At 38.9% G+C, this 23533-nt stretch overlaps 1 protein-coding gene across 2 annotated transcripts in view; it reads left to right on the top strand.

Annotated features, from left to right (window-relative positions):
- Positions 1 to 1804: 1804 nt before the first annotated feature.
- Positions 1805 to 23533, top strand: part of LOC110489225 (protocadherin-11 X-linked) — a 305718-nt gene continuing 283989 nt past the window's right edge. For both annotated transcript variants that reach the window (XM_090198896.1, XM_021561859.3), the window contains exons 1-2: positions 1805 to 2712; positions 16533 to 17120. In XM_090198896.1, the coding sequence (XP_090055022.1) occupies positions 16581 to 17120 (540 nt within the window). In that variant the 5' untranslated portion in view covers positions 1805 to 2712; positions 16533 to 16580. The remainder of the gene's footprint in view (positions 2713 to 16532; positions 17121 to 23533) is intronic.

The raw sequence follows: 23533 nt of genomic DNA on the forward strand, positions 1-23533 counted from the left end.
TAATATCCCGTTGGTAGGATATATGTGCTTTCGTTTCGTCCCTTTTATTTTCCAGCGATTGAACATTAGCTAGCAGTACGGAGGGAAAAGGCAGATTAGCCATTAATCGCCTGATCCTCACAAGGCACCCTGATCTTTTTTGACAAATCTCTTTTCCTTCTCCAGCGAATGACGGGGATGAGGGTCTGTTCGGATGTTTGGAGTATATCCTTCCCGTCCGACTCATTAAAGAAAATGACTTTGTCCAGTTCGAGGTGAGTAATCACCCAAGTTGATTAGGGACTGTATTTACTGTTTAAAAGCATTTTAAAAAAACACATTTGCAATAACAGAGACATTACCACGAAACTGCATATTATTATAATGTTGTTACATTGTTATAAATGAGGTATACAGTATGAGCAACTTTAAGAGCAACTTTATGCTTAGTGTTTCCTATAGGGAATTGGAGCCAGGCTAGGTTAGTGCAGTGCCCTCTCTTTCTCAGGTGGTTAGTTGGAGCCAGGCTAGGTTAGTGCAGTGCCCCCTCTTTCTCAGGTGGTTATTGAAGCCAGGCTAGGTTAGTGCAGTGCCCCCTCTTTCTCAGGTGGTTATTGAAGCCAGGCTAGGTTAGTGCGGTGCCATCTCTTTCTCAGGTGGTTATTGGAGCCAGGCTAGGCTAGTGCAGTGCCCCCTCTTTCTCAGGTGGTTATTGGAGCCAGGCTAGGTTAGTGCAGTGCCTTCTCTTTCTCAGGTGGTTATTGGAGCCAGGCTAGGTTAGTGCAGTGCCTTCTCTTTCTCAGGTGGTTATTGGAGCCAGGCTAGGTTAGTGCAGTGCCTTCTCTTTCTCAGGTGGTTATTGGAGCCAGGCTAGGTTAGTGCAGTGCCCCCTCTTTCTCAGGTGGTTATTGGAGCCAGGCTAGGTTAGTGCAGTGCCCCCTCTTTCTCAGGTGGTTATTGAAGCCATGCTAGGTTAGTGCAGTGCCCCCTCTTTCTCAGGTGGTTATTGGAGCCAGGCTAGGCTAGTGCAGTGCCTTCTCTTTCTCAGGTGGTTATTGGAGCCAGGCTAGGTTAGTGCAGTGCCTTCTCTTTCTCAGGTGGTTATTGAAGCCAGGCTAGGCTAGTGCAGTGCCTTCTCTTTCTCAGGTGGTTATTGAAGCCATGCTAGGTTAGTGCAGTGCCCCCTCTTTCTCAGGTGGTTATTGAAGCCAGGCTAGGTTAGTGCAGTGCCCCCTCTTTCTCAGGTGGTTATTGGAGCCAGGCTAGGTTAGTGCAGTGCCCCCTCTTTCTCAGGTGGTTATTGGAGCCAGGCTAGGTTAGTGCAGTGCCCCCTCTTTCTCAGGTGGTTATTGGAGCCAGGCTAGGTTAGTGCAGTGCCTTCTCTTTCTCAGGCAGTCATTGGAGCTAGGTTAGTGTAGTGCCCCCTCTTTCTCAGGCGGTTACCAAATCACTATTTGTCACAGGTACTGAATAGAACACGTGTAGACCTTACAGTGAAATGCTTACTTACAAACCCTTAACCAACAATGCAGTTTAAGAAAAATAAGTTTTAGGTAAGAAATAGATAAGTAAGAAATAAAACATAAAAACGATTAAAGAGTTGCAGTAAAATAACAGCAGCTGGGCTATGTACAGGGGATACCGGTGCAGAGTCAATGTGCAGGAGTCAATGTGGGGGAGTTGGGGTAAGCTAGTGCAGTCCCCCCTCTTTCTCAGGCAGTTATTGGAGCCAGGCTTCAGCAGAGCCGATGCATCTTGTGGTGTTTGTAGTGGTCAACACAAGACTCGACATCCAGCTAAAACTCAATGCAGGGAGCTCCTCAGCAGTGCAGCTTTAAGAGGATTGGAGAGGATGGGATCTGTAATATGTATTGTAGGCCCCTCCTCCCACAGTGATGTCAGTTGGAGGCAGAGAGGTGGGCAGTACTAAGGGACCGGGTTCATGCAATACTACTGAGACAACTAGGCACAGCTTAGCACACAGATACAGCATAACGTCTATTTCAGCCCCGCTGTAAGTGATACCGCACTAAGGAACACTTTCATCAAACTCCGTTGGGGGACAGAACACTACCCAGGCTACAGCCCATTTATGTGTTATTTTTTGTTGCTGAATAATAACCTTTAAAAAAAAAAACTGTGCCGAAAAAACTGAAGTTTTCAGCAATCGTACCAAACTGTTTCATTTTTGTGCGCTCTTGGATGGAAGTTTATGCGCATTGTTAAAACGCTGTTACACATGATCAATGAAACGGTCTTCCATACAAGCGATTTGCACCATTTGTTGCAAGAGAGAGCATTTTAAAACACACGCAGGGCTATTTCACGTAAATCAAGCGACTTGGACCATCACCATCTCTCCTGCCGCCCGCGATTGAACCACAGTTAACCCACGATATCTGAAGAGGAATTACATAGGCTCTTTGAGTTACAAAAAAAATTATTCTGCAATCAATGCCTTTGCCTCCCGCATGTGGACCATAGACTTTTTTTAGGACATGGATCATTTGCTGTAGTGGATAACCCTACCCTGATGTGTGTTTTTTGTTTTGATTCCCGCTACCAGAAGAGGATCTTTTTTTTCTCCACTTTTCCACTTCAGTGTAATTCTATGGCACTTCTTCTTCTAAAGCACTGATGTCGCTACGTGACGGGAATTGCGATTGATTTTCCATATTCTGTTTGAAGGGATAGAAGGTCAACATTACTATCACTAGTGTCAAGTAAAGACAGGTAACATCATCCATTTCTAATATTAGTTTATTTCATTCTGAATACAATCCTACAAGTTTTTACGGTATCATGTCATGTGAAAATTATAGGTACATTTAAAAGGAAAGTATTCAACCGATCTAGAGGAAAATAATGTTATTATGATGGTCAAAAATAGGAAGCCAAATTGACCATCAATTTACGCAAACTGTAGGCTATATTCCTACGGACCGGATGCCACATCGCAGTTGATTCGCGTCACTCAATTACAGGGTTGTCTGAATGGCACCATAAAAATGTTATCAAACAACTTATAGATAAAAAAGCAACAACACAATAATCACATTCAGCGTTAAAACGAGACACCCATTGAGTCATTGTTTTTACGCATCGGATTTGGTCAGTCCACAATCTATCGTGTAAAAAAACAACAACATTAATCTCGTTATAGTAAAGGTCTTTATAGTTATGATCACGACACGTTTCAAAACATTTATACTGTGTTTTCTTCAAGCAGCCTATAGGGTATTATTGAATAGACTATTCAACCCTAGCTGTCTCATGACCATTATTCTCGGTCATGAGTTATTCAATCTGTGCGTGGTCAACATTGGTATACTTTTTTTCAAATTCGTGTTTTAAGTAGGCTGTGTAAACTAGGCTACCGCATACTTTTCGGCAGGTGAGTTTTTGACTGCACGTTTAATGAGCAGGTTAGCAGAGCGGTCACTAGCTGGCACAGCCACAAAGTCATAAAAATCAGATTTTATACCTAATCTTAACCACACTGCTAACCCTAATGACAGTTAATGAGTTTCATAATTAAAGCGGACCTCCCTGGTCAAATTGCATTATGGATAATGCACACCGCGACTGGAATGCAGCGTTTATCCTTTCAACTTCAGGGGCATTATCCCCTTTTACAAAAGCATTGTCAGCAGGTCCATTATTTGATATATAGGGACTGATTAGTGCTCTTGAGTAACACATATGCTGTACAGTAAACACAGTACCCACACGCTCCATGCTCGAAAAGGACATGCACTAGGCTATCCATGCTCATTTTATTGAGGGGATTCACATGGGCAACATAGTCACTACCATAAAGCTTTTAAATTTGTACATAGCAGGCGATGTCATACTATTATTGTAGAGGACGATTAATTATTATAAAAACTAACTGTAGGTCTATTCCTTGTTTGAGCAAATGGAGGCTATTCACATTTTATTCACAGCAGGTTATCCAAGATTGATTGCTTAATGATTTTCTGACTTACAAGACATGTCTGCATTTACTCTTAGAAAGACGTGTTGAGTCTTCTAAGCTTTTTTGATCATTGATATGGTGTAGGCAGTGTAGGCTAACAGAGATTGATAACGCTTAAGTTCTTAGATCTACACCTTAGTGATCATACCACATCCACAGTCTCAGAGTTTTGCATTCATTCAAATGTACACCAGTGCTTAGTTGTCCTGTCCTTAGTTGTGGTAATTAACTATTGCCCAGTGGAATGATAAACTATTCTTCAATGGTAGTTAAAAGTATGACGTCTGAGTGTTCTACTTGGATGTGCAATTTTGACTGTGTCTGGTGTTGCCTCTTACAAGTCCACCAAATCATAACTAGCTGGTTTATATTGGTTCGTGGTTTTATAGCTGGTGGAGCTATATCAACAGTGTCCAAAACAATATCTGAGACTTCAGTTGCAAGCTTCAAAATGTGGTTGTGAATGGTCCTCCTTTTTCCTCTTATCGTATTTATTACATGATATTATTATTATTATTATTTTTGATTATTTTATTATTATCATATATATTATATTATTATGTTCATATATATGATATTATTATTATCACATATATTACATTATATTATTATTCTCATATTTATTATATTATAGTATTATTATCATATGTACTATATTATTATTGGCATATATAATATACTATATTATTGTTATCATATATATTTTATTATATTCTTATTATCATATCTACTACATCATATTATTATTACCATATATATTATTATTATTATTATATATATATATTATTTATTATTATCATCATATATATTATATTGTAGTATTTTTATCATATGCACTATATTATATCATATATATTATATTATATTATTATTATCATATATATTATATTATTATTATCATATATATATTAAATTATATTATATATATTTTTATATGACTATTATTATTATTAGTATTATTATTATTATTATTATTATTATTATTATTAATGATAATCCTGCTACCAGTCACGTTCTCTAATACCCTCCTATATCTACATATGTACCTGAAACACTCCAGTATCCCTGTACATTGTACTTGTGTTATTGGCACTGTGCTTGTCTTTATTATATGCTGCGTTTGTATTGGCTATGCTATTTTGATATTGATTACTGCGCTGTTGGGCAGAGCGTTCAAGTTATGAATTTCACTGTACTTGTGCATGTGACAAATACAACTTGAACTAATAATTGTTTTTGAATTTAAATCACGTCTCTATTTCTTCAGTAGCCTAACTTCCACAATGATTTAGAACGCTAAACATTTGCACACACATATTGTCTGTCTCGTAGGGCATGGTCAACATCAAACAGAGAAACACAGTCAAGGGTATCAATTATGTGTATTTTATTGTGAACAGTATAGTCTTCATCGACTCTTTGGCTAACACGTCTCATTTAATCCTGCTGTGCTAAACTACTTTTTTTCCTTTCCAAATGCATAGATATTTAAAAAAAAAAACTGCTTACCAAGCCAATGGTTTCTCGAGAATGATTGCTATTCCCTTTCCTATAATTTTTTTAAATAATATACTGAACTAATACTATTCACCACTTTCAATAGCTACCAAACAAACTTGTGTTTGTGACAAATAAAAATAGATTTGAAGGGTTGTTTGACTATCCAATCAAAAGTTTGAATAAAGCAAATGTTATCAAACATTTTTTAATTTTACTCTTTAGCATTAGATGTTCAAATGATCCTGATATTTATATTGGCGCTGGTACTATTCCATGTGTAATTAACTGACATGTCTCTTCACTGCCCTCTAGAGGTACTCAGAGTGTTATCACATGAACTGACGTGACACGATGTAAAAAGATTTTCATGCCAATTTTTTTTGTGACGTTATCACCTCTGTGTTGGTCATTCTTAGTGATGGAATATCTTGACGTTTTCTTTCTCATATTAAAAACAGAAATTAGTTTTGATTATTATCTCACCGTGTTGACATTTCTATCCAGAAAATAATGCAACTGCACAAAAGCAAAACATTATTCTCATAACTTTGAAATGTTTGATTTATTTTACCTCGGGATTGATATATGATTGATGCATTTAATGTACATTGGGACTAAACACATTTTTAACAAATTTGACTGAAGAATTAAGACATATTGACAATGTATTAGTCTTATCTGAGCTAAAATGTCAAAAAGACAATACTAATTAGCTATTTTTAAAATGGTTCATTCTTATCAGCAGGAATCTTCTCTGCCCCAGCTCTGAAGACCACAGTCATTACTCAGTGATGAGAAATCTACCATTATTCCTCTTGTGACAACTAGATAAGGAAACTTCTAGGCTGTAGATCTTTTAAAGGAAGACTGAATATATCTTGACAATAAACCTGTCTGTCTGCCAGTCTGTCGAAGCTCCATGAAACCAAGAGAGATAGAGACTGGGGTTACCAAGATTGTGTCGCTTTGCAAGTCCAGCTTGCAAAGGCTTTAAGAAATATCTCTTCATGTATATCCATGGACACCCAAATCACAGTTTTGGGGATAGAGAACAACATTTCTGGAGTGACTCCATCAATCTTCCGTTTAAGATGCCAGATAAATACATTCTTTGGGAAGGTGAAGGTGTTCCCCCACCCCCCTCTCTCCTCTGCCACAGCTCAGTCTGATAATACTAGCCTGCCCGAACGGCCTGTCCATCATATTGTCATGTAAAGTAATCCAGGAGCTGTCTGCTACTAGCCTCCCCCGTTCAGCTCTGTCTCCAGAGAGAGGAGAGAAGCAGAGTTGTCTCGCCTAGGGCTCAAAATAGCTCTTTCTGGAGCCTAGTGAAATGTTAGCATGGAAAGATGTTCTGCTTGATTGACATTTAAACTTTATTTTCATTATTCGTTCATTCATTATTTTCCCAATTCTTTGTTGTCAAACTGTTCTTTTTTGAAACTGTAAAAGTTGTAGCTCATTGCTCAATCCCATTAGATCCAATGCATAGTTTTGAAGATGGTGTAATTTGGAGAAAGATCTGTGCAGAACGTGGCTAAATGAACCCTTCTTTCTCTCTAGGAAAGGTGAAAACTTCAGACAAACAAACCACAACCCCCACGCAGTGTTTTCATTTATCTGTGCTGCTGAGAGTAACCTTCACGTAGATGGCTGTCATGTAGACACCGTAAGCAATGCTTTTCTAACCCAAAAAGGCTTATAATGAGTCTAACCGAAACCCTATAATGAGTCTAAACCTAACCCTATAATGAGTCTAACCCCAACTCTATAATGAGTCTAAACCTAACCCTATAATGAGTCTAAACCTAACCCTATAATGAGTCTAAACGTAACCCTATAATGAGTCTAAACCTAACCCTATAATGAGTCTAAACCTAACCCTATAATGAGTCTAAACCTAACCCAATAATGAGTCTAAACCTAACTCTATAATGAGTCTAAACCTAACCCTATAATGAGTCTAACCCCAACCCTATAATGAGTCTAAACGTAACCCTATAATGAGTCTAAACCTAACCCTATAATGAGTCTAAACCTAACCCTATAATGAGTCTAAACCTAACCCTATAATGAGTCTAAACCTAACCCTATAAGGAGTCTAAACCTAACCCTATAATAAGTCTAACCCTAACCCTATAATGAGTCTAAACCTAACCCTATAATGAGTCTAACCCCAACCCTATAATGAGTCTAACCCCAACCCTATGATGAGTCTAAACCTAACCCTATAATCTGTCTAAACCTAACCCAATAATGAGTCTAAACCTAACTCTATAATGAGTCTAAACCTAACCCTATAATGAGTCTAACCCCAACCTTATAATGAGTCTAAACCTAACCTTATAATGAGTCTAAACCTAACCTTATAATGAGTCTAACCCCAACTCTATAATGAGTCTAAACCTAACCCTATAAGGAGTCTAAACCTAACCCTATAATAAGTCTAACCCTAACCCTATAATGAGTCAAACCCCAACCCTATAATGAGTCTAACCCCAACCCTATAATGAGTCTAAACCTAACCCCATAATGAGTCTAAACCTAACCCTATAATGAGTCTAACCCCAACCCTATAATGAGTCTAACCCCAACCCTATAATGAGTCTAAACCTAACCCTATAATGAGTCTAACCCCAACCCTATAATGAGTCTAACCCCAACCTTATAACGAGTCTAAACGTAATCCTATAATGAGTCTAACCCCAACCCTATAATGAGTCTAAACCTAACCCTATAATGAGTCTAAACTTAACCCTATGATGAGTGTAAATCTTATAATGAGTTTAACCCTAACCCTATAATGAGTCTAACCATAAACCTATAATGAGTCAAAAACTATGAGTCTAACCCCAACCCTATAATGAGTCTAAACACAACCCTATAATGAGTCTATCCCTATAATGAGTCTATCCATATAATGAATCTAACCCTATGATGAGTCTATTACTATAAAGATTCTAATACAAACCCTACTCATTGTGGAGTCTAATCCTATAATGAGTCTAATCCTGTAATGAGTATAACCTTAACATTATAATGAGTCTATCCCTATAATGAGTCTAACCCTAACCCTATAATGAGTCTAACCCTATAATTAATCTAACCCTAACCCTATAATGAGTCTAGCCCTAACCCTATAATGAGTCTAACGCTATAATGAGTCTAACCCTATAATGAGTCTAACCCTAACCCTATAATGAGTCTAACCCTATAATGAGCTTAACCCCAACCTAAAATTGAGTGTAACCCTATAATGAGTCTATCCCTATAATGAGTCCAACCCTATAATGATTCTAAACCGAACTCTATAATGAGTCTAAAACGTACCCTATAATGAGTCTAACTCTATAATGAGTCTATCCCTATAATGAGTCTAACTCTATAATGAGTCTAACCCTATAATTAGTCTAACCCTATAATGAGTCTAACCCTAACCCTATAATGAGTCTAACCCTATAATGAGGCTAACCCTATAATGAGTCTAAAACTGACCCTATAATGAGTCTAACCCTATAATGAGTCTAACCCTAACCCTATAATGAGTCTAACCCCAACCCTATAATGAGTCTAAACCTAACCCTATAATGAGTCTAAACCTAACCCTATAATGAGTCTAACCCCAACTCTATAATGAGTCTAAACCTAACCCTATAAGGAGTCTAAACCTAACCCTATACTAAGTCTAACCCTAACCCTATAATGAGTCTAACCCCAACCCTATAATGAGTCTAAACCCAACCCTATAATGAGTCTAAACCCAACCCTATAGTGAGTCTAACCCCAACCCTATAATGAGTCTAACCCCAACCCTATAACGAGTCTAAACCTAACCCTATAATGAGTCTAACCCCAACCCTATAATGAGTCTAAACCTAACCCTATAATGAGTCTAACCCTAACCCTATAATGAGTCTAACCCTAACCCTATAATGAGTCTAAACCTAACCCTATAATGAGTCTAAAACTAACCCTATAATGAGTCTAAACCTAACCCCATAATGAGTCTAAACCTAACCCTATAATGAGTCTAACCCCAACCCTATAATGAGTCTAACCCCAACCCTATAACGAGTCTAAACGTAACCCTGTAATGAGTCTAACCCCAACCCTATAATGAGTCTAAACCTAACCCTATGATGAGTGTAAATCTTATAATGAGTTTAAGCCTAACCCTATAATGAGTCTAACCCTAACCCTATGAGTCAAAACTATAATGAGTCTAACCCTAACCCTATAATGAGTCTAAACACAACCCTATAATGAGTCTATCCCTATAATGAGTCTATCCATATAATGAATCTAACCCTATGATGAGTCTATTACTATAATGATTCTAATACAAACCCTACTCATTGTGGAGTCTAATCCTATAATGAGTCTAATCCTATAATGAGTCTAACCTTAACATTATAATGAGTCTATCCCCATAATGAGTCTAACCCTAACCCTATAATGAGTCTAACCCTATAATTAATCTAACCCTAACCCTATAATGAGTCTAACCCTATAATGAGTCTAACGCTATAATGAGTCTAACCCTATAATGAGTCTACCCCTAACCCTATAATGAGTCTAACCCTATAATGAGCTTAACCCCAACCCCAAATTGAGTGTAACCCTATAATGAGTCTATCCCTATAATGAGTCCAACCCTATAATGATTCTAACCCGAACCCTATGATGAGTCTAAAACGTACCCTATAATAAGTCTAACTCTATAATGAGTCTAACTCTATAATGAGTCTAACCTTAACCCTATAATGAGTCTAACCCTATAATGAGTCTAACCCTATAATGAGGCTAACCCTATAATGAGTCTAAAACTGACCCTATAATGAGTCTAACCCTATAATGAGTCTAACCCTAACCCTGTAATGAGTCTAACCCTAACCCTATAATGAGTCGAATCCTAACCTTATAATGAATCTAACCCTATAATGATTCTAACCCGAACCCTATAATGAGTCTAAAATGTACCCTATAATGAGTCTGACACTATAATGAGTCTATCCCTACACTGAGTCTAACCTTAACCCTATACTGAGTCTAACCTTAACCCTATAATGAGTCTAACCTTATAATGAGTCTAACCCTATAAGGAGTCTAACACTATAAGGACTCTAACCCTACCCCTATAATGAGTCTAACACTATATTGAGTCTATCCCTATAATGAGTATAAACCTATAGTGAGACTAATCCTGTAATGCATCTAAACTTAACCCTATACTGAGTCTAACCTTAACCCTATAATGAGTCTAACCCTATAATGAGTCTAACCCTATAAGGAGTCTAACACTATATTGAGTCTATCCCTATAAACCTATAGTGAGACTAATCCTATAATGAGTCTAAACTTAACCCTATATTGAGTCTAACCCAAACCTTAGAATGATTCTAACCCTATATTGAGTCTAACCATAACCCTATAATGAGTCTATCCTTATAATGAGTCTAAACCTATAATGATTCTAACCCAAACCCTATAATGAGTGTAACGTTAACCCTATAATGAGTCTAACCCTATAATGATTCTAACCGTAACCCTATAATGAGTCTAGCCTTAACCCTATAATGAGTCTATCCCTATAATGATTATATACCTATAATGAATCTAATTCTATAATGAGTCTAAACTTAACCCTATAATGAGTCTAACCCTGACCCTATAATGAGTCTAAACCTAACACAAAAATGATTCTAAACTTAACCCTTTAATGATTATAACCCAAACATTATAATGTGTCTAATCCTATAATGAGTCTAACCCTATAATGAGTCTAAACTTAACCCTATAATGATTCTAACCCTAACCCTATAAGGATTCTAACCCTATAATGAGTCTAATCCTATAAGGATTCTAACCCTATAATGAGTCTAACCCTATAAGGATTCTAACCCGAACCCTATAATGAGTCTAACGTTAACCCAATAATGTGTCTAACCCTATAATGAGTCTAACCCAAACCGTATAATGTGTCTAACCTTATAATGAGTATCTCTATAATGAGTCTAATCCTATAATGAGTCTATCCCTTTAATGAGTCTAAAGCCCTAGAAGGATTCTAACCCTATAATGAGTCTCACCTGAGTGCTTCATTATGACAATGATTGAAAGACAGTCAGATAAGATCATAGGAGTTAACAATAGAACACCTTGCCTTTCTGGCTGATTCCAAACGAGTTTGATTAAATCCTTCAACTATTGTAGTAATTGATTTACTTTTAGGGATGCTGCTATGGCAGTTAGATGGCACCACCATCTCATTGTAAAATGTCCCATATTGTAAAGTTTTCATACGGTAGTCATAGATTCATTCTCAAGACAGTGTACTAGCTCTGTCCCTATGTACTGTCGATAGAAAATGCACAGTTGACACAGAACGCTTCTCAACACAGCTGTGCAAAATCTCTGTGATGGATATTAAAATGAGGGCTCTGGGAGGGGAAATGAAAGGTAGATTGATACTCTCTTTATTACCTCCTAACCAATGTGTTGTGTGAGTCTACATCTCCTATAAGGCGTATGATAAATGCTCAGAGATCAGATGGATAGGCCTGGAATGCAGCGAGACGTAAATAACAAATTCATATGTTAGTGATTGGATGTAAGTTGTTGGAATGATGTAAAAAATAACGTTGAAACGCGAAGCGTTATTGAATACATCCATGTTTAACCCCAGTGTATTGCAGCTGTGGTGTTATGTACTATTTCTTTTAAGATGTCTTCCAAGGTTTGACATTAAAAAGGGGTCATGAATTCTCCTATTTTATATCACCTTTATTTTGAAGTCATACTGAGACTAGGATCTGTTTTACAGATGAGCCCTGCATGAATACGTCAAACACATACAATACACAACATGACAAAACATATTAAGAAAAACTGACATATTTATCAACATAGATGTCTCCGATCATGACTCTGTAAAATTTGTAAATTGTTTCACATAAAAGGCGCAAAAAAACTAAAATAAGCTTTACCCAAATCTGTGGAAACCGAAGAGGCTTCCAGTGTTATTCAAGCCTGAGACTGGGTTTGGGAATTTGTAAGTCTAAATTGATAGATACATAGGACGTTTCTGCATCAGTGCTTTGTAGATCAACAGAAGACAATGCTGTTCTCTCCTTACATATAAAGAGGCCCAACCCACTTTTTGACACAAAACACAATGGTGAGTTCTAGAATCATCACCAGCAATAAACCTAAGTGTCCAATGGTGAGTTCTAGAATCATCACCAGTAATAAAACTAAGGGAACAATGGTGAGTTCGAGAATCATCACCAGTAATAAACCTAAGGGCCCAATGGTGAGTTCGAGAATCATCACCAGTAATAAACCTGTGTCCAATGGTGAGTTCTAGAATCATCACCAGTAATAAAATTAAGGGAACAATGTTGAGTTCTAGAATCATCACCAGTAATAAACCTAATGGCACAATGGTGAGTTCCATAACCATCACATGTAATAAACCTAAGGACCAATGGTGAGTTCTAGAACCATCACCAGTAATAAACTAAGGGAACAATGTTGAGTTCTAGAATCATCACCAGTAATAAAACTAAGGGAACAATGGTGAGTTCTAGAACCATCACCAGTAATAAACCTAAAGGAACAATGGTGAGTTCTAGAACCATCATCAGTAATAAACCTAAGGACCAATGGTGAGTTCTAGAACCATCACCAGTAATAAACCTAAGGGCCCAATGGTGAGTTCTAGAACCATCACCAGTAATAAACCTAAGGGCCCAATGGTGAGTTCTAGAATCATCACCAGTAATAAAACTAAGGGAACAATGGTGAGTTCTAGAATCATCACCAGTAATAAACCTAAGGGCCCAATGGTGAGTTCTAGAATCATCACCAGTAATAAAACTAAGGGAACAATGGTGAGTTCTAGAATCATCACCAGTAATAAACCGTAGGGAACAATTGTGAGTTCTAGAATCATCTCAGTAATAAACCCAAGGGCACAATAAAAAACATAATCTTGTGGTTTAAGTGTAGCTGCTGCTGCACGCATATAGATAATATCCCCAGAATCTAAAACAGACATAAAAGTGTCTTGGACAATTTCCTTCCTATTAACCAAAGTCAGACATGCTTTGTTTCTGTAAAATAAACCAACCTTGAACTTCAACTTCTTCACCAGCTCAGTGACATGTTTTTTAAATGACAGTTTGTTGTCAAGGAAGATACCAATATATTTCTAGGAAGGAACTCGCTCAATTTGTGTACAGTTCAAACTAGGCATTACAAAAGCATTTAAATCTGGGTTATGGGACCTAGAAAAAAAGTATTCATGTTGTTTTGTTTACATTTAGCACTAGCTTTAGATCCATGACCTCTGCAGTGCTATAAAAATCAAACTTCAAATGTGAAAAGTCTTGGCCCACCGATGGAGCAATTGAGTACAAACCTGTATCATCTGCATATAAATGTATATAAAACATTATTTTACAGCATTATCAATGTTATTTATTTAGATTGTAAACAGCAGTGGGCCGAGGATCGAACCTTGGGGCACACCTTTATGTAACTCAAGGAACTCCTATTTTGACAACATCTACCTTGATGTCCTGAATGCTGTCATTGAGATAATTAAGAAACCGTTGACATACATCTTTACCCAACCCTATGGAGGACAGCTTATTAATCAGAATCAGTATCAGAAGCTTTTGACAAGGCTACAAACATGGCAGTACAATTCATTATTTCGTCTAAGGCATTTGCAATATAATTTACAACAAGCATGGTAGCCGTAGTGGTGCTATGTTTAGGTCTGAATCCAGATTGATTAATTAATATTAAGAACACAATTTACAGATAGATAGTAACATAGCTGTTTGTTGACCAATGATAATAGTATTTTTGCAAGACAAGGGATCCATGGAAATGGGTCAAAAATGATTATAAGATCATTACTATCCCTTATGGAGTGGTAGAAAACTTTCCACAATTTTGGAATATTTCTTTATACTAAAGTTACATAAAAAAAATGTGTCTTACTGAGCCAGCAATGAGGGGCGCTACATACCTAAGCAGAGACGGGTCCTCGTGACACATCTTAAAACGCATCACAACTGCATGATAATGCACTAATTAAACAAACTTTATGTCTCCGCTGGTCCAGGTCTCCCTTGTAAAAGAGACCTGAAATAAAATTTTTAAAGTATAGTGTTACCGTAAATTCTAATCCAAATAACCTGAAAGTTGTTCTTGCTATAAGAAGCAGAGCAACTGTCATCATATCTCCATGCTCCCTTTTTGGATGGCCTAGTTTGGTTTTGGCAATAGGGACCTTTGCCCTCCAGGCAGGTTTTAGCACACAAAGCCCATGATAGAATTGGTGGAACTATCTACCAAGTAAACTGGCATAAAATAAGAAAACACTGATTTATGAATACTGTCAGACGGTGCTGAAAACCATAGGGTGTTATTCTTTTTACCATTGATTATTTACTAATTTACCATGGGCTTAATGATCGAGAGAGAGAGAGAGAGAGAGATCAGGCAGAGCACTTATTTTCTGTCTAATAACAATACATGTAGCATGTTAGAGAAAACTCGATTAACTAATGGTAATGATTTTATTTTATGATTATATTCTATGATAATATAATTATATCCTAATGTGAGACATGGTGGCTTTCGTAATGCATCAATGAATTATTATGCAGAACATGTTGTTTTCATTTGGCTGGGCATTCACAGAATCATTTTTTACAGGTTTTTTTTAACTTCCAGATACTCAACAAATGAGACTTTTAAGTTAATTTGCTGTTAAAATGTTTTTTCTAATCTATGGTTCTGCATTAAAATGAAGGTTATCCACCACACTGGAAGATCAATTTATTTTTTATTTTTTTACATTTTACCTTTATTTTACTAGGCAAATCAGTTAAGAACAAAGTCAGTTAAGAACAAATTCTTATTTTCAATGACGGCCTAGGAACAGTGGGTTAACTGCCTGTTGAGGGGCAGAACGACAGACTATATATGTACTATATATGGGCTATGGTACTATACAAATCCCCTTGTCAGCTCGGGGATTTGAACTTGCAACCTTCCAGCTACTAGCCCCACGCTCTAACCACTAGGCTACCCTGTCGCCCCATTGTAGTCGGCATCCTAAATAGTACCATAGCCCATATATAGTACACATATATAGTACTTTAGACCAGGACCAAATCTTAGTCGGGTTCCCATGTTTCCTGCTCGTAACGATCTGACTGATTCCCAGAATGCATATCTTTCAAACCCGATGACACCGCAAGGTCAACTCATGTACCAAACGTAATGCCTCACACTAGCTAAACTCATCAAAAAACATTCATACAAGTTTGTGTATAGACTACGCCAATGATGATCTCCTCTGATTCACACACACACACACACACACACACACACACACACACACACACACACGCACACACACACCCTCCCTGCGATGAAAATATGAATTGGTGGATTACTGCGATGTAACGGATTGATGGAATATGGCAACTAATAACCTGATCATGTCTTTGTGTTCAACGGGGTGTCATCAAAGGTTAATTGTGTAAAATGTCTGTTAATTTGCTCTCAAAGACATTGGAGGGATGCAGGCTCAGAGCTAGTTAGGTTGATAGGTCAAGTTCAACCCTCTCCATAAGGGAGAATCATACTAATTACAGTCAGAATACATGGGTCTGCGTTTGAGTGAAACCCTCTTCCCTAAATAGTGCACTGTTTTTGAACATAGAGCTCTGGTCAAAAAGTAGTGCACTATACAGGAAAAGGGAATAGGGTGCCAAAAGGTAGTGCACTATACAGGAAATAGGGTGCCAAAAAGTAGTGCACTATACAGGGAATAGGGTGCCAAAAAGTAGTGCACTATACAGGAAATAGGGTGCCAAAAAAGTAGTGCACTATACAGGAAATAGGGTGCCAAAAAGTAGTGCACTATACAGGGAATAGGGTGTGCTTTTCAGACGTAACCTGTGTGTCATGTAACTTTTGCAGAGACATGACTCTCTCTCTCTCTCTCTCTCTCTTTCTCTCTCTCTCTCTCTCTCTCTCTCTACCCCAGTGACAGAGTTGCAGCCTTAAGAAAAAAATACTCCCACCCTCTCTGATTATGGACTTAGCAGGTCATGCTCATGTGCTGGTGGTGTTACTCACCTGCCTGGTCTTGCTGTCCTGGGCCCAAGAGAAGGACTACACGGTGAGAGAGGAGCAGCCCGAGAATGTCCGCATCGGGAACCTACGGAAGGACTTGGACCTGAACCTTGACCCTGACTTCAAGCTGTCCTCGCCACTGCAGTTTAAGCCCGTCTACAAAACGGGCGATGTGCCTTTGGTGAGGGTAGAGGCCAACACCGGGGAGATCTTCACCACGGCTCACCGCATCGACCGAGAGAAGCTCTGCTCAGGAGTATTCAACGAGAAGCGCTGCTTCTACGAGATCGAGGTCGCCGTTCTGCCTGACGAGATCTTCCGTCTGGTTAAGATCCGGTTCCTGATTGAGGACATCAATGACAACGCTCCACTCTTCCAGTCCACCGTAATAAACATCTCCATCCCAGAGAACACTGCCATCAACACCCGATACCCCGTGCCCTCTGCATTTGACCCAGACGTGGGGATCAATGGGATCCAACACTATGAACTTGTCAAGGTGAGCTCACACTTCTCTCAATCAGTATCGAGTGACTGTCACTGCTCGTGTGCTTGACATGAAGATCAATAGTTTGTATTCTTAAGAATTGTTTGTTTTCATTCTTATTTGTTTGAAAAACAGTTACACAAATTGTTAACTCCAGAAGATTGTCAACGCTAGCTTAAATCATTTAAAAAGATTCCATAATTCAAAACCCCAGAAAAGACAGGGTAGATGTATTAGGTACTAGCTCCATACAGTACCACCCCTCCCAGTATCACTGCTGTTCGCCTGCATTTAGTTGAACCCATAAGGCAGTGTGTTAGTAGAGCTGTTCTCTGTTGTCAGACTTTATGAGCAACGTTTCCACGCTTAAATCAGAACAGAGCCTTAGGCCACCGAGAAACCACCATGCTTTCTTTGAAAAGGCTTTATGTCATTATGTGTAGCAAGTGAAAAGCAAGGTGTAGTTTTGCTATAAACCATAACAACAAAAGTCCCTCTAGGAAATTGCAGATGCAGCATATTCCTCCGATTTCAGGGAAAAAAAGGTTAAATGTCGGGAATATTGTAGATTATTGCCTAGAAAAGGACCGTACTGTATTATGCTAATAAGTGCCTCATGCAGAACCCACCGTTCTTTTTATCATCTAATTGATGTTCTATTAAATCGCAGCGCAATTTTCTCAGTTGCCTTAATGAAGTCGGCCTAAAACCAGAAAGTAGGATAATGTCATGCATTCTCCATTCATAGTCTAGACAATACTCAATACATCGTGGAGGAAGATGAATATTGCAGATTATCTGAGGCCTGCTTGTGAATTCTAATTCTTACAGTTTTTGAGAGGAGATACACCACACCATTTGCTATGCGGAGGTGGCACTGAACACATGTAAAGGCTGCAGCAGATAGTCTTCTATAACAAGCATGTACGTGAAAAGGTTGCTTTGGAAAAGGTTGTCTCATCTCGGCGACACGATGATGTTTTTAGGGGCTCGATGTGAGATGATAATGAGACAAGTCACAGGTTGTCTCATATTAAGTTTGCTTTGTGTGAAAATTAACAGTTTCCTTGCTGCTCATGTCTGACTTGATTACCAATTTGCATTTTGAATGAGTTATTTCTGTGCCAAAGCCTCCCCCGCTGAAATGTCCTGAATTGTTCATGCCTGGAAAATGACCAGCCAAATGTTTGGCACATAGCAGCGATGATGATCTCCAGTCATTCCCATCACCTTTTCATGACTGTTATCTCCTCTCTTCCTCTCCTTTCGTGACTGTTATCTCCTCTCCTCCTCTCCTTTCGTGACTGTTATCTCCTCTCCTCTCCTCCTTTCATGACTGTTATCTCCTCTCCTCCTCTCCTTTCATGACTGTTATCTCCTCTCCTCCTCTCCTTTCGTGACTGTTATCTCCTCTCCTCTCCTCCTTTCATGACTGTTATCTCCTCCTCTCCTTTCATGACTGTTATCTCCTCTCCTCCTCTCCTTTCATGACTGTTATCTCCTCTCCTCCTCTCCTTTCATGACTGTTATCTCCTCTCCTCCTCTCCTTTCATGACTGTTATCTCCTCTCCTCCTCTCCTTTCATGACTGTTACTCCTCTCGTCCTCTCCTTTCATGACTGTTATCTCCTCCTCTCCTCTCATGACTGTTATCTCCTCCTCTCATTTCATGACTGTTATCTCCTCTCCTCCTCTCCTTTCATGACTGTTATCTCCTCTCCTCCTCTCCTTTCATGACTGTTATCTCCTCTCCTCCTCTCCTTTCATGACTGTTATCTCCTCTCCTCCTCTCCTTTCATGACTGTTATCTCCTCTCCTCCTCTCCTTTCATGACTGTTATCTCCTCCTCTCCTTTCATGACTGTTATCTCCTCTCCTCCTCTACTTTCATGACTGTTATCTCCTCTCCTCCTCTCCTTTCATGACTGTTATCTCCTCTCCTCCTCTCCTCCTCTCCTTTCATGACTGGTATCTCCTCTCCTCCTCTCCTTTCATGACTGTTATCTCCTCTCCTCCTCTCCTTTCATGACTGTTATCTCCTCTCCTCCTCTCCTTTCATGACTGTTATCTCCTCTCCTTCCCCTCCTTTCTTGACTGTTATCTCCTCTCATGTATATTTTTGCTGTTTCATATCCTTGCCTCATTTTTATTTTTATTTGATTTTATATTTCCTATCCTTGCTTTTTTTCTCTCGTTTATTTAAATTCAGTTCCATATCTTATCTTCCTTGGGGAAATATGTCTGTTTTGTATTTTCTATCCATCCGTTTCATTCAAAACAGGTTTTCTGAAAAGCAGTCCATAAACATAAATACAACATAGAGGTACAGTACCCATGAGGACATTAATTCAAGTGAATTTTAGAAGTGCACTATACAGTCTTACAGTACAGAGCATAGTTTAGTTCTTTAGGGGTTTGTGCAAGCATTCCTAGAATAGCTGCTGGTCTTTAATCCACCCCTTGGACTATCTTTGTGTGGTCCTCAGAGATTTGTCTGTGGAGCTCCATACAGAATAATAGTTTACTACCACAGTGCTCCTGTTTTGTCCCTGACATCAAGCTGAAACTGCTACCATTGTGTGTCATCATAGTGTTCCTGTTTTGTCCCTGACATCAAGCTGAAACTGCTACCCCTGTGTGTCATCACAGTAGGCCAGTTCTATCCCCTCAGCTGACAGACATATACTGTAGGCTAGCTGATATTAGAAAGGACAGATGAGATATGACAGCCACCTTAATTCAAAACCAAGTTGGCTCGGTCTTTTCATATGGAGGGCTAATACACAATACCAACCCATATAGTCTGTTTGATATCACACACAATGGTCAGTAACCCTTTACTTGAAAGTGGTATTAGGCCTAAAAATAAGGCATCTATAACACCTTTTCGAAACCAGTAATGCCACCTTAATAATGAGTGTAGCGGTATCATCCATAGCAACCTTTTAGTTATGTGATTCTAAAATGGAATGTTAACCATTAGCAGCGTCAGGGTTGGAACTGCTACGTCGTCTTGGAATGACGCAAAAGTGTTCTAAGAACATGTCCAAGGTCAGGGGAAAGTAATACCATGCATGGATGCAGGAGTCTCTTCCGTTAGGAACACATTTTATCACTTAAAGCGTACCCCTTTACAGGTTCCTCCTCAGACCCCTGACTGTGTCGCAAATGCCACCCTATTCCATATAGGTTTCTGGTCAAAAGTAGTGCACTATATAGGGAATATGGTGCCATTTGAGCCGTTGACCGTGTGAGGCAGGTCAGGCTCAAGGGATATCGGTATTGATTTTGGTTGTTTTGGGTTCTACACTTCTCCAAATGTTATTTTTCTCCAAGAATTTTAAAGAGATTTGCACCACACTGCAGGAAACTGAATCCTTCCTATTTTGAGGGATTTTCAGTGTGTCTTAACAGCATTTGTTGTGGGCGGGCGTTGTCAGGATCACCTTGTGTAGATCAATATCCTGCTATATGAGAGCCAGATAAACTTGGTCTTGAAAGAAAGAGGAAGTCTTTATTTCGGTGTGTGGATTTGGAGCAACAACTCGTCTTTGTTTAAAAATGTATACATCTAACTTGTTTGCCAGGCTATTATGAGCAGATGGCAGAAAAATTAGGTTCTGCCCGTCATAGAAAACAAAGAGAAATGTTGAAAATGTGTAACGCCAGAGTTCATTTATACAGTATGTTCATTTACAGATGCCAGTCATGCCGTAACACTGCAATAGATTCAACATGTAGGAGCTCTCTCTTCAAATCACTCAAATTGGCATTTCATAATTGATTAATGTTCTTCATTGGATGCTGCTTGCTGCAGAATGGACAATTAAACAAAGAGCTCAGCTAGCTCACTGCCTGTGTTCAGCTCACTGCCTGTGTTCAGCTCACTGCCTGTGTTCAGCTCACTGCATGTGTTCAGCTCACTGCTTGTGTTCAGCTCACTGCATGTGTTCAGCTCACTGCATGTGTTCAGCTCACTGCCTGTGTTCAGCTCACTGCATGTGTTCAGCTCACTGCTTGTGTTCAGCTCACTGCATGTGTTCAGCTCACTGCATGTGTTCAGCTCACTGCTTGTGTTCAGCTCACTGCCTGTGTTCAGCTCACTGCCTGTGTTCAGCTCACTGCTTGTGTTCAGCTTACTGTCAAGCGCTTCCAGATTTCATTTGTTTCTGATTTTGACACATTATCTTCCGCCAGAGGTTGACAAGAGGAAACAAACAATTCTGTGCTGGTTTTATCTAAATGATATGCATCAGATCATGGCCGGTGGCAAGGGAGACTTCCATCAGTATTGTATAAAAGGGATGTTATAGCCAATGATAAATAGCCTTGCCCGTCGGCCCATCCAACCACCATTAGCATAGCTATGAAAGGCTGATGTATTCAAAGCACCATCCCAGTCTCCTCTAGATTTAATCAGGTCATCAACATAATTCAATCCCAGTCTCTAGGTTTAATCAGGTCATCAACGTGATTCGATCCCAGTCTCCTCTAGGTTTAATCAGGTGATCAACGTGATTCAATCCCAGTCTCCTCTAGGTTTAATCAGGTCATCAACATATTTCAATCCCAGTCTCCTCTAGATTTAATCAGGTCATCAACATGATTCAATCCCAGTCTCCTCTAGATTTAATCAGGTAATCAATTGTAATTCAATCCCAGTCTCCTCTAGATTTAATCAGTTCATCAACGTGATTCAATCCCAGTCTCCTCTAGAATTAATCAGGTCATCAACGTGATTCAATCCCAGTCTCTAGGTTTAATCAGGTCATCAACGTGATTCGATCCCAGTCTCCTCTAGGTTTAATCAGATGATCAACGTGATTCAATCCCAGTCTCCTCTAGGTTTAATCAGGTCATCAACATATTTCAATCCCAGTCTCCTCTAGATTTAATCAGGTCATCAATGTGATTCAATCCCAGTCTCCTCTAGGTTTAATCAGATAATCAATGTAATTCAATCCCAGTCTCCTCTCATCAACTTGATTCAAAGATGCGTCAGATGACAATCTGAAACATTGAAAGAGTCTGCAGTGAGGCGATTTCAGTCAGCCGCCCCCAATATCAGCCAACTGCGGCTCTACATCATTGTTTGATACTGAGATGGAGCGTTTGATTGTTGTGATTGGACGACTACCATCATTGGACGACTAACATCATTGGACGACTAATATCATTGGACGACTAATATCATTGGACGACTAATATCGTTGGACGACTAATATCATTGGACGACTAATATCGTTGGACGACTAATATCATTGGACGACTAATATCATTGGACGACTAATATCGTTGGACGACTAATATCATTGGACGACTAATATCATTGGACGACTAACATCATTGGACGACTAATATCGTTGGACGACTAACATCATTGGACGACTAACATCATTGGACGACTAATATCATTGGACGACTAATATCGTTGGACGACTAATATCATTGGACGACTAATATCATTGGACGACTAACATCATTAACAAGATTGTATTTTGTCTACATAAATGTTTAATTTATAGATCTCTACACATACACTATATACACAAGTATGTGGACACCCCTTCAACTTAGTCGATTCGGCTAGTTCAACCACACCCACAGGGGTATAAAATTGAGCACACAGCCATGCATTCTCCATAGACAAACATTGGCAGTAGAATGGCCTTACTGAAGAGCTCAGTGATTTTCAATGTGGCACTGTCATTGGATGCCACCTTTCAAACAAGTCAGTTAGGCAAATTTCTGAGCTGCTAGACCTGCCCCGGTCAACTGTAAGTGCTGTTAATGTGAAGTGAAAATATCTAGGAGCAACAACGGTTCAGCTGCAAAGTGGTAGGCCACACAAGCTCGCAGAACAGGACCGCTGAGTGCTGAAGCGCGTAGAGTGTAAAAATTTCATTAATTATTATAGAAAAATGTTCAGTGACTTCATCCTTGCAAGAGGAGGGTGTTCAAAGTATTGAAAACATGGACCGCAAATATATTTAAACCTAGATTTTGGGGAAAAAAATAAACAGTACTTGTTAAACAAAATCCCTTTCTCTTAGCAATTGCGTCAGTATAAAAAAATATGTATTATTTTATTTTGCGAGCAACTTATCTCAGTACTGGCATTATTTACAGTATATATTTTTTTGCTAATCTTTATCAAGGATGTCAAGAATTTTGGAGGCGACTCTAGATATATGGTCCCTATAGACACGTGATCTACAATGGTAGATGAATGCTTCATCACCATGGTTTAGGAGTCCAGTCTGGGTGAAGCTGAAGTATCTGCTTTCTTTTTAAACTGTACAGTTTTGTATTTTATTTAAAGGTTATTGTCACTGCACCTTAGGGCCCAGTGATTCATATTCTTAACCTTTTCTACAGTAAGTTTGCCTGCCCTAAATGTTTTCACAATCCAACAGCCTAATTTCAA

This window comes from Oncorhynchus mykiss, chromosome 14 (genome assembly GCF_057628025.1).
Source record: "Oncorhynchus mykiss isolate SJ-2025 chromosome 14, ASM5762802v1, whole genome shotgun sequence".
Classification (NCBI taxonomy): domain Eukaryota; kingdom Metazoa; phylum Chordata; class Actinopteri; order Salmoniformes; family Salmonidae; genus Oncorhynchus; species Oncorhynchus mykiss.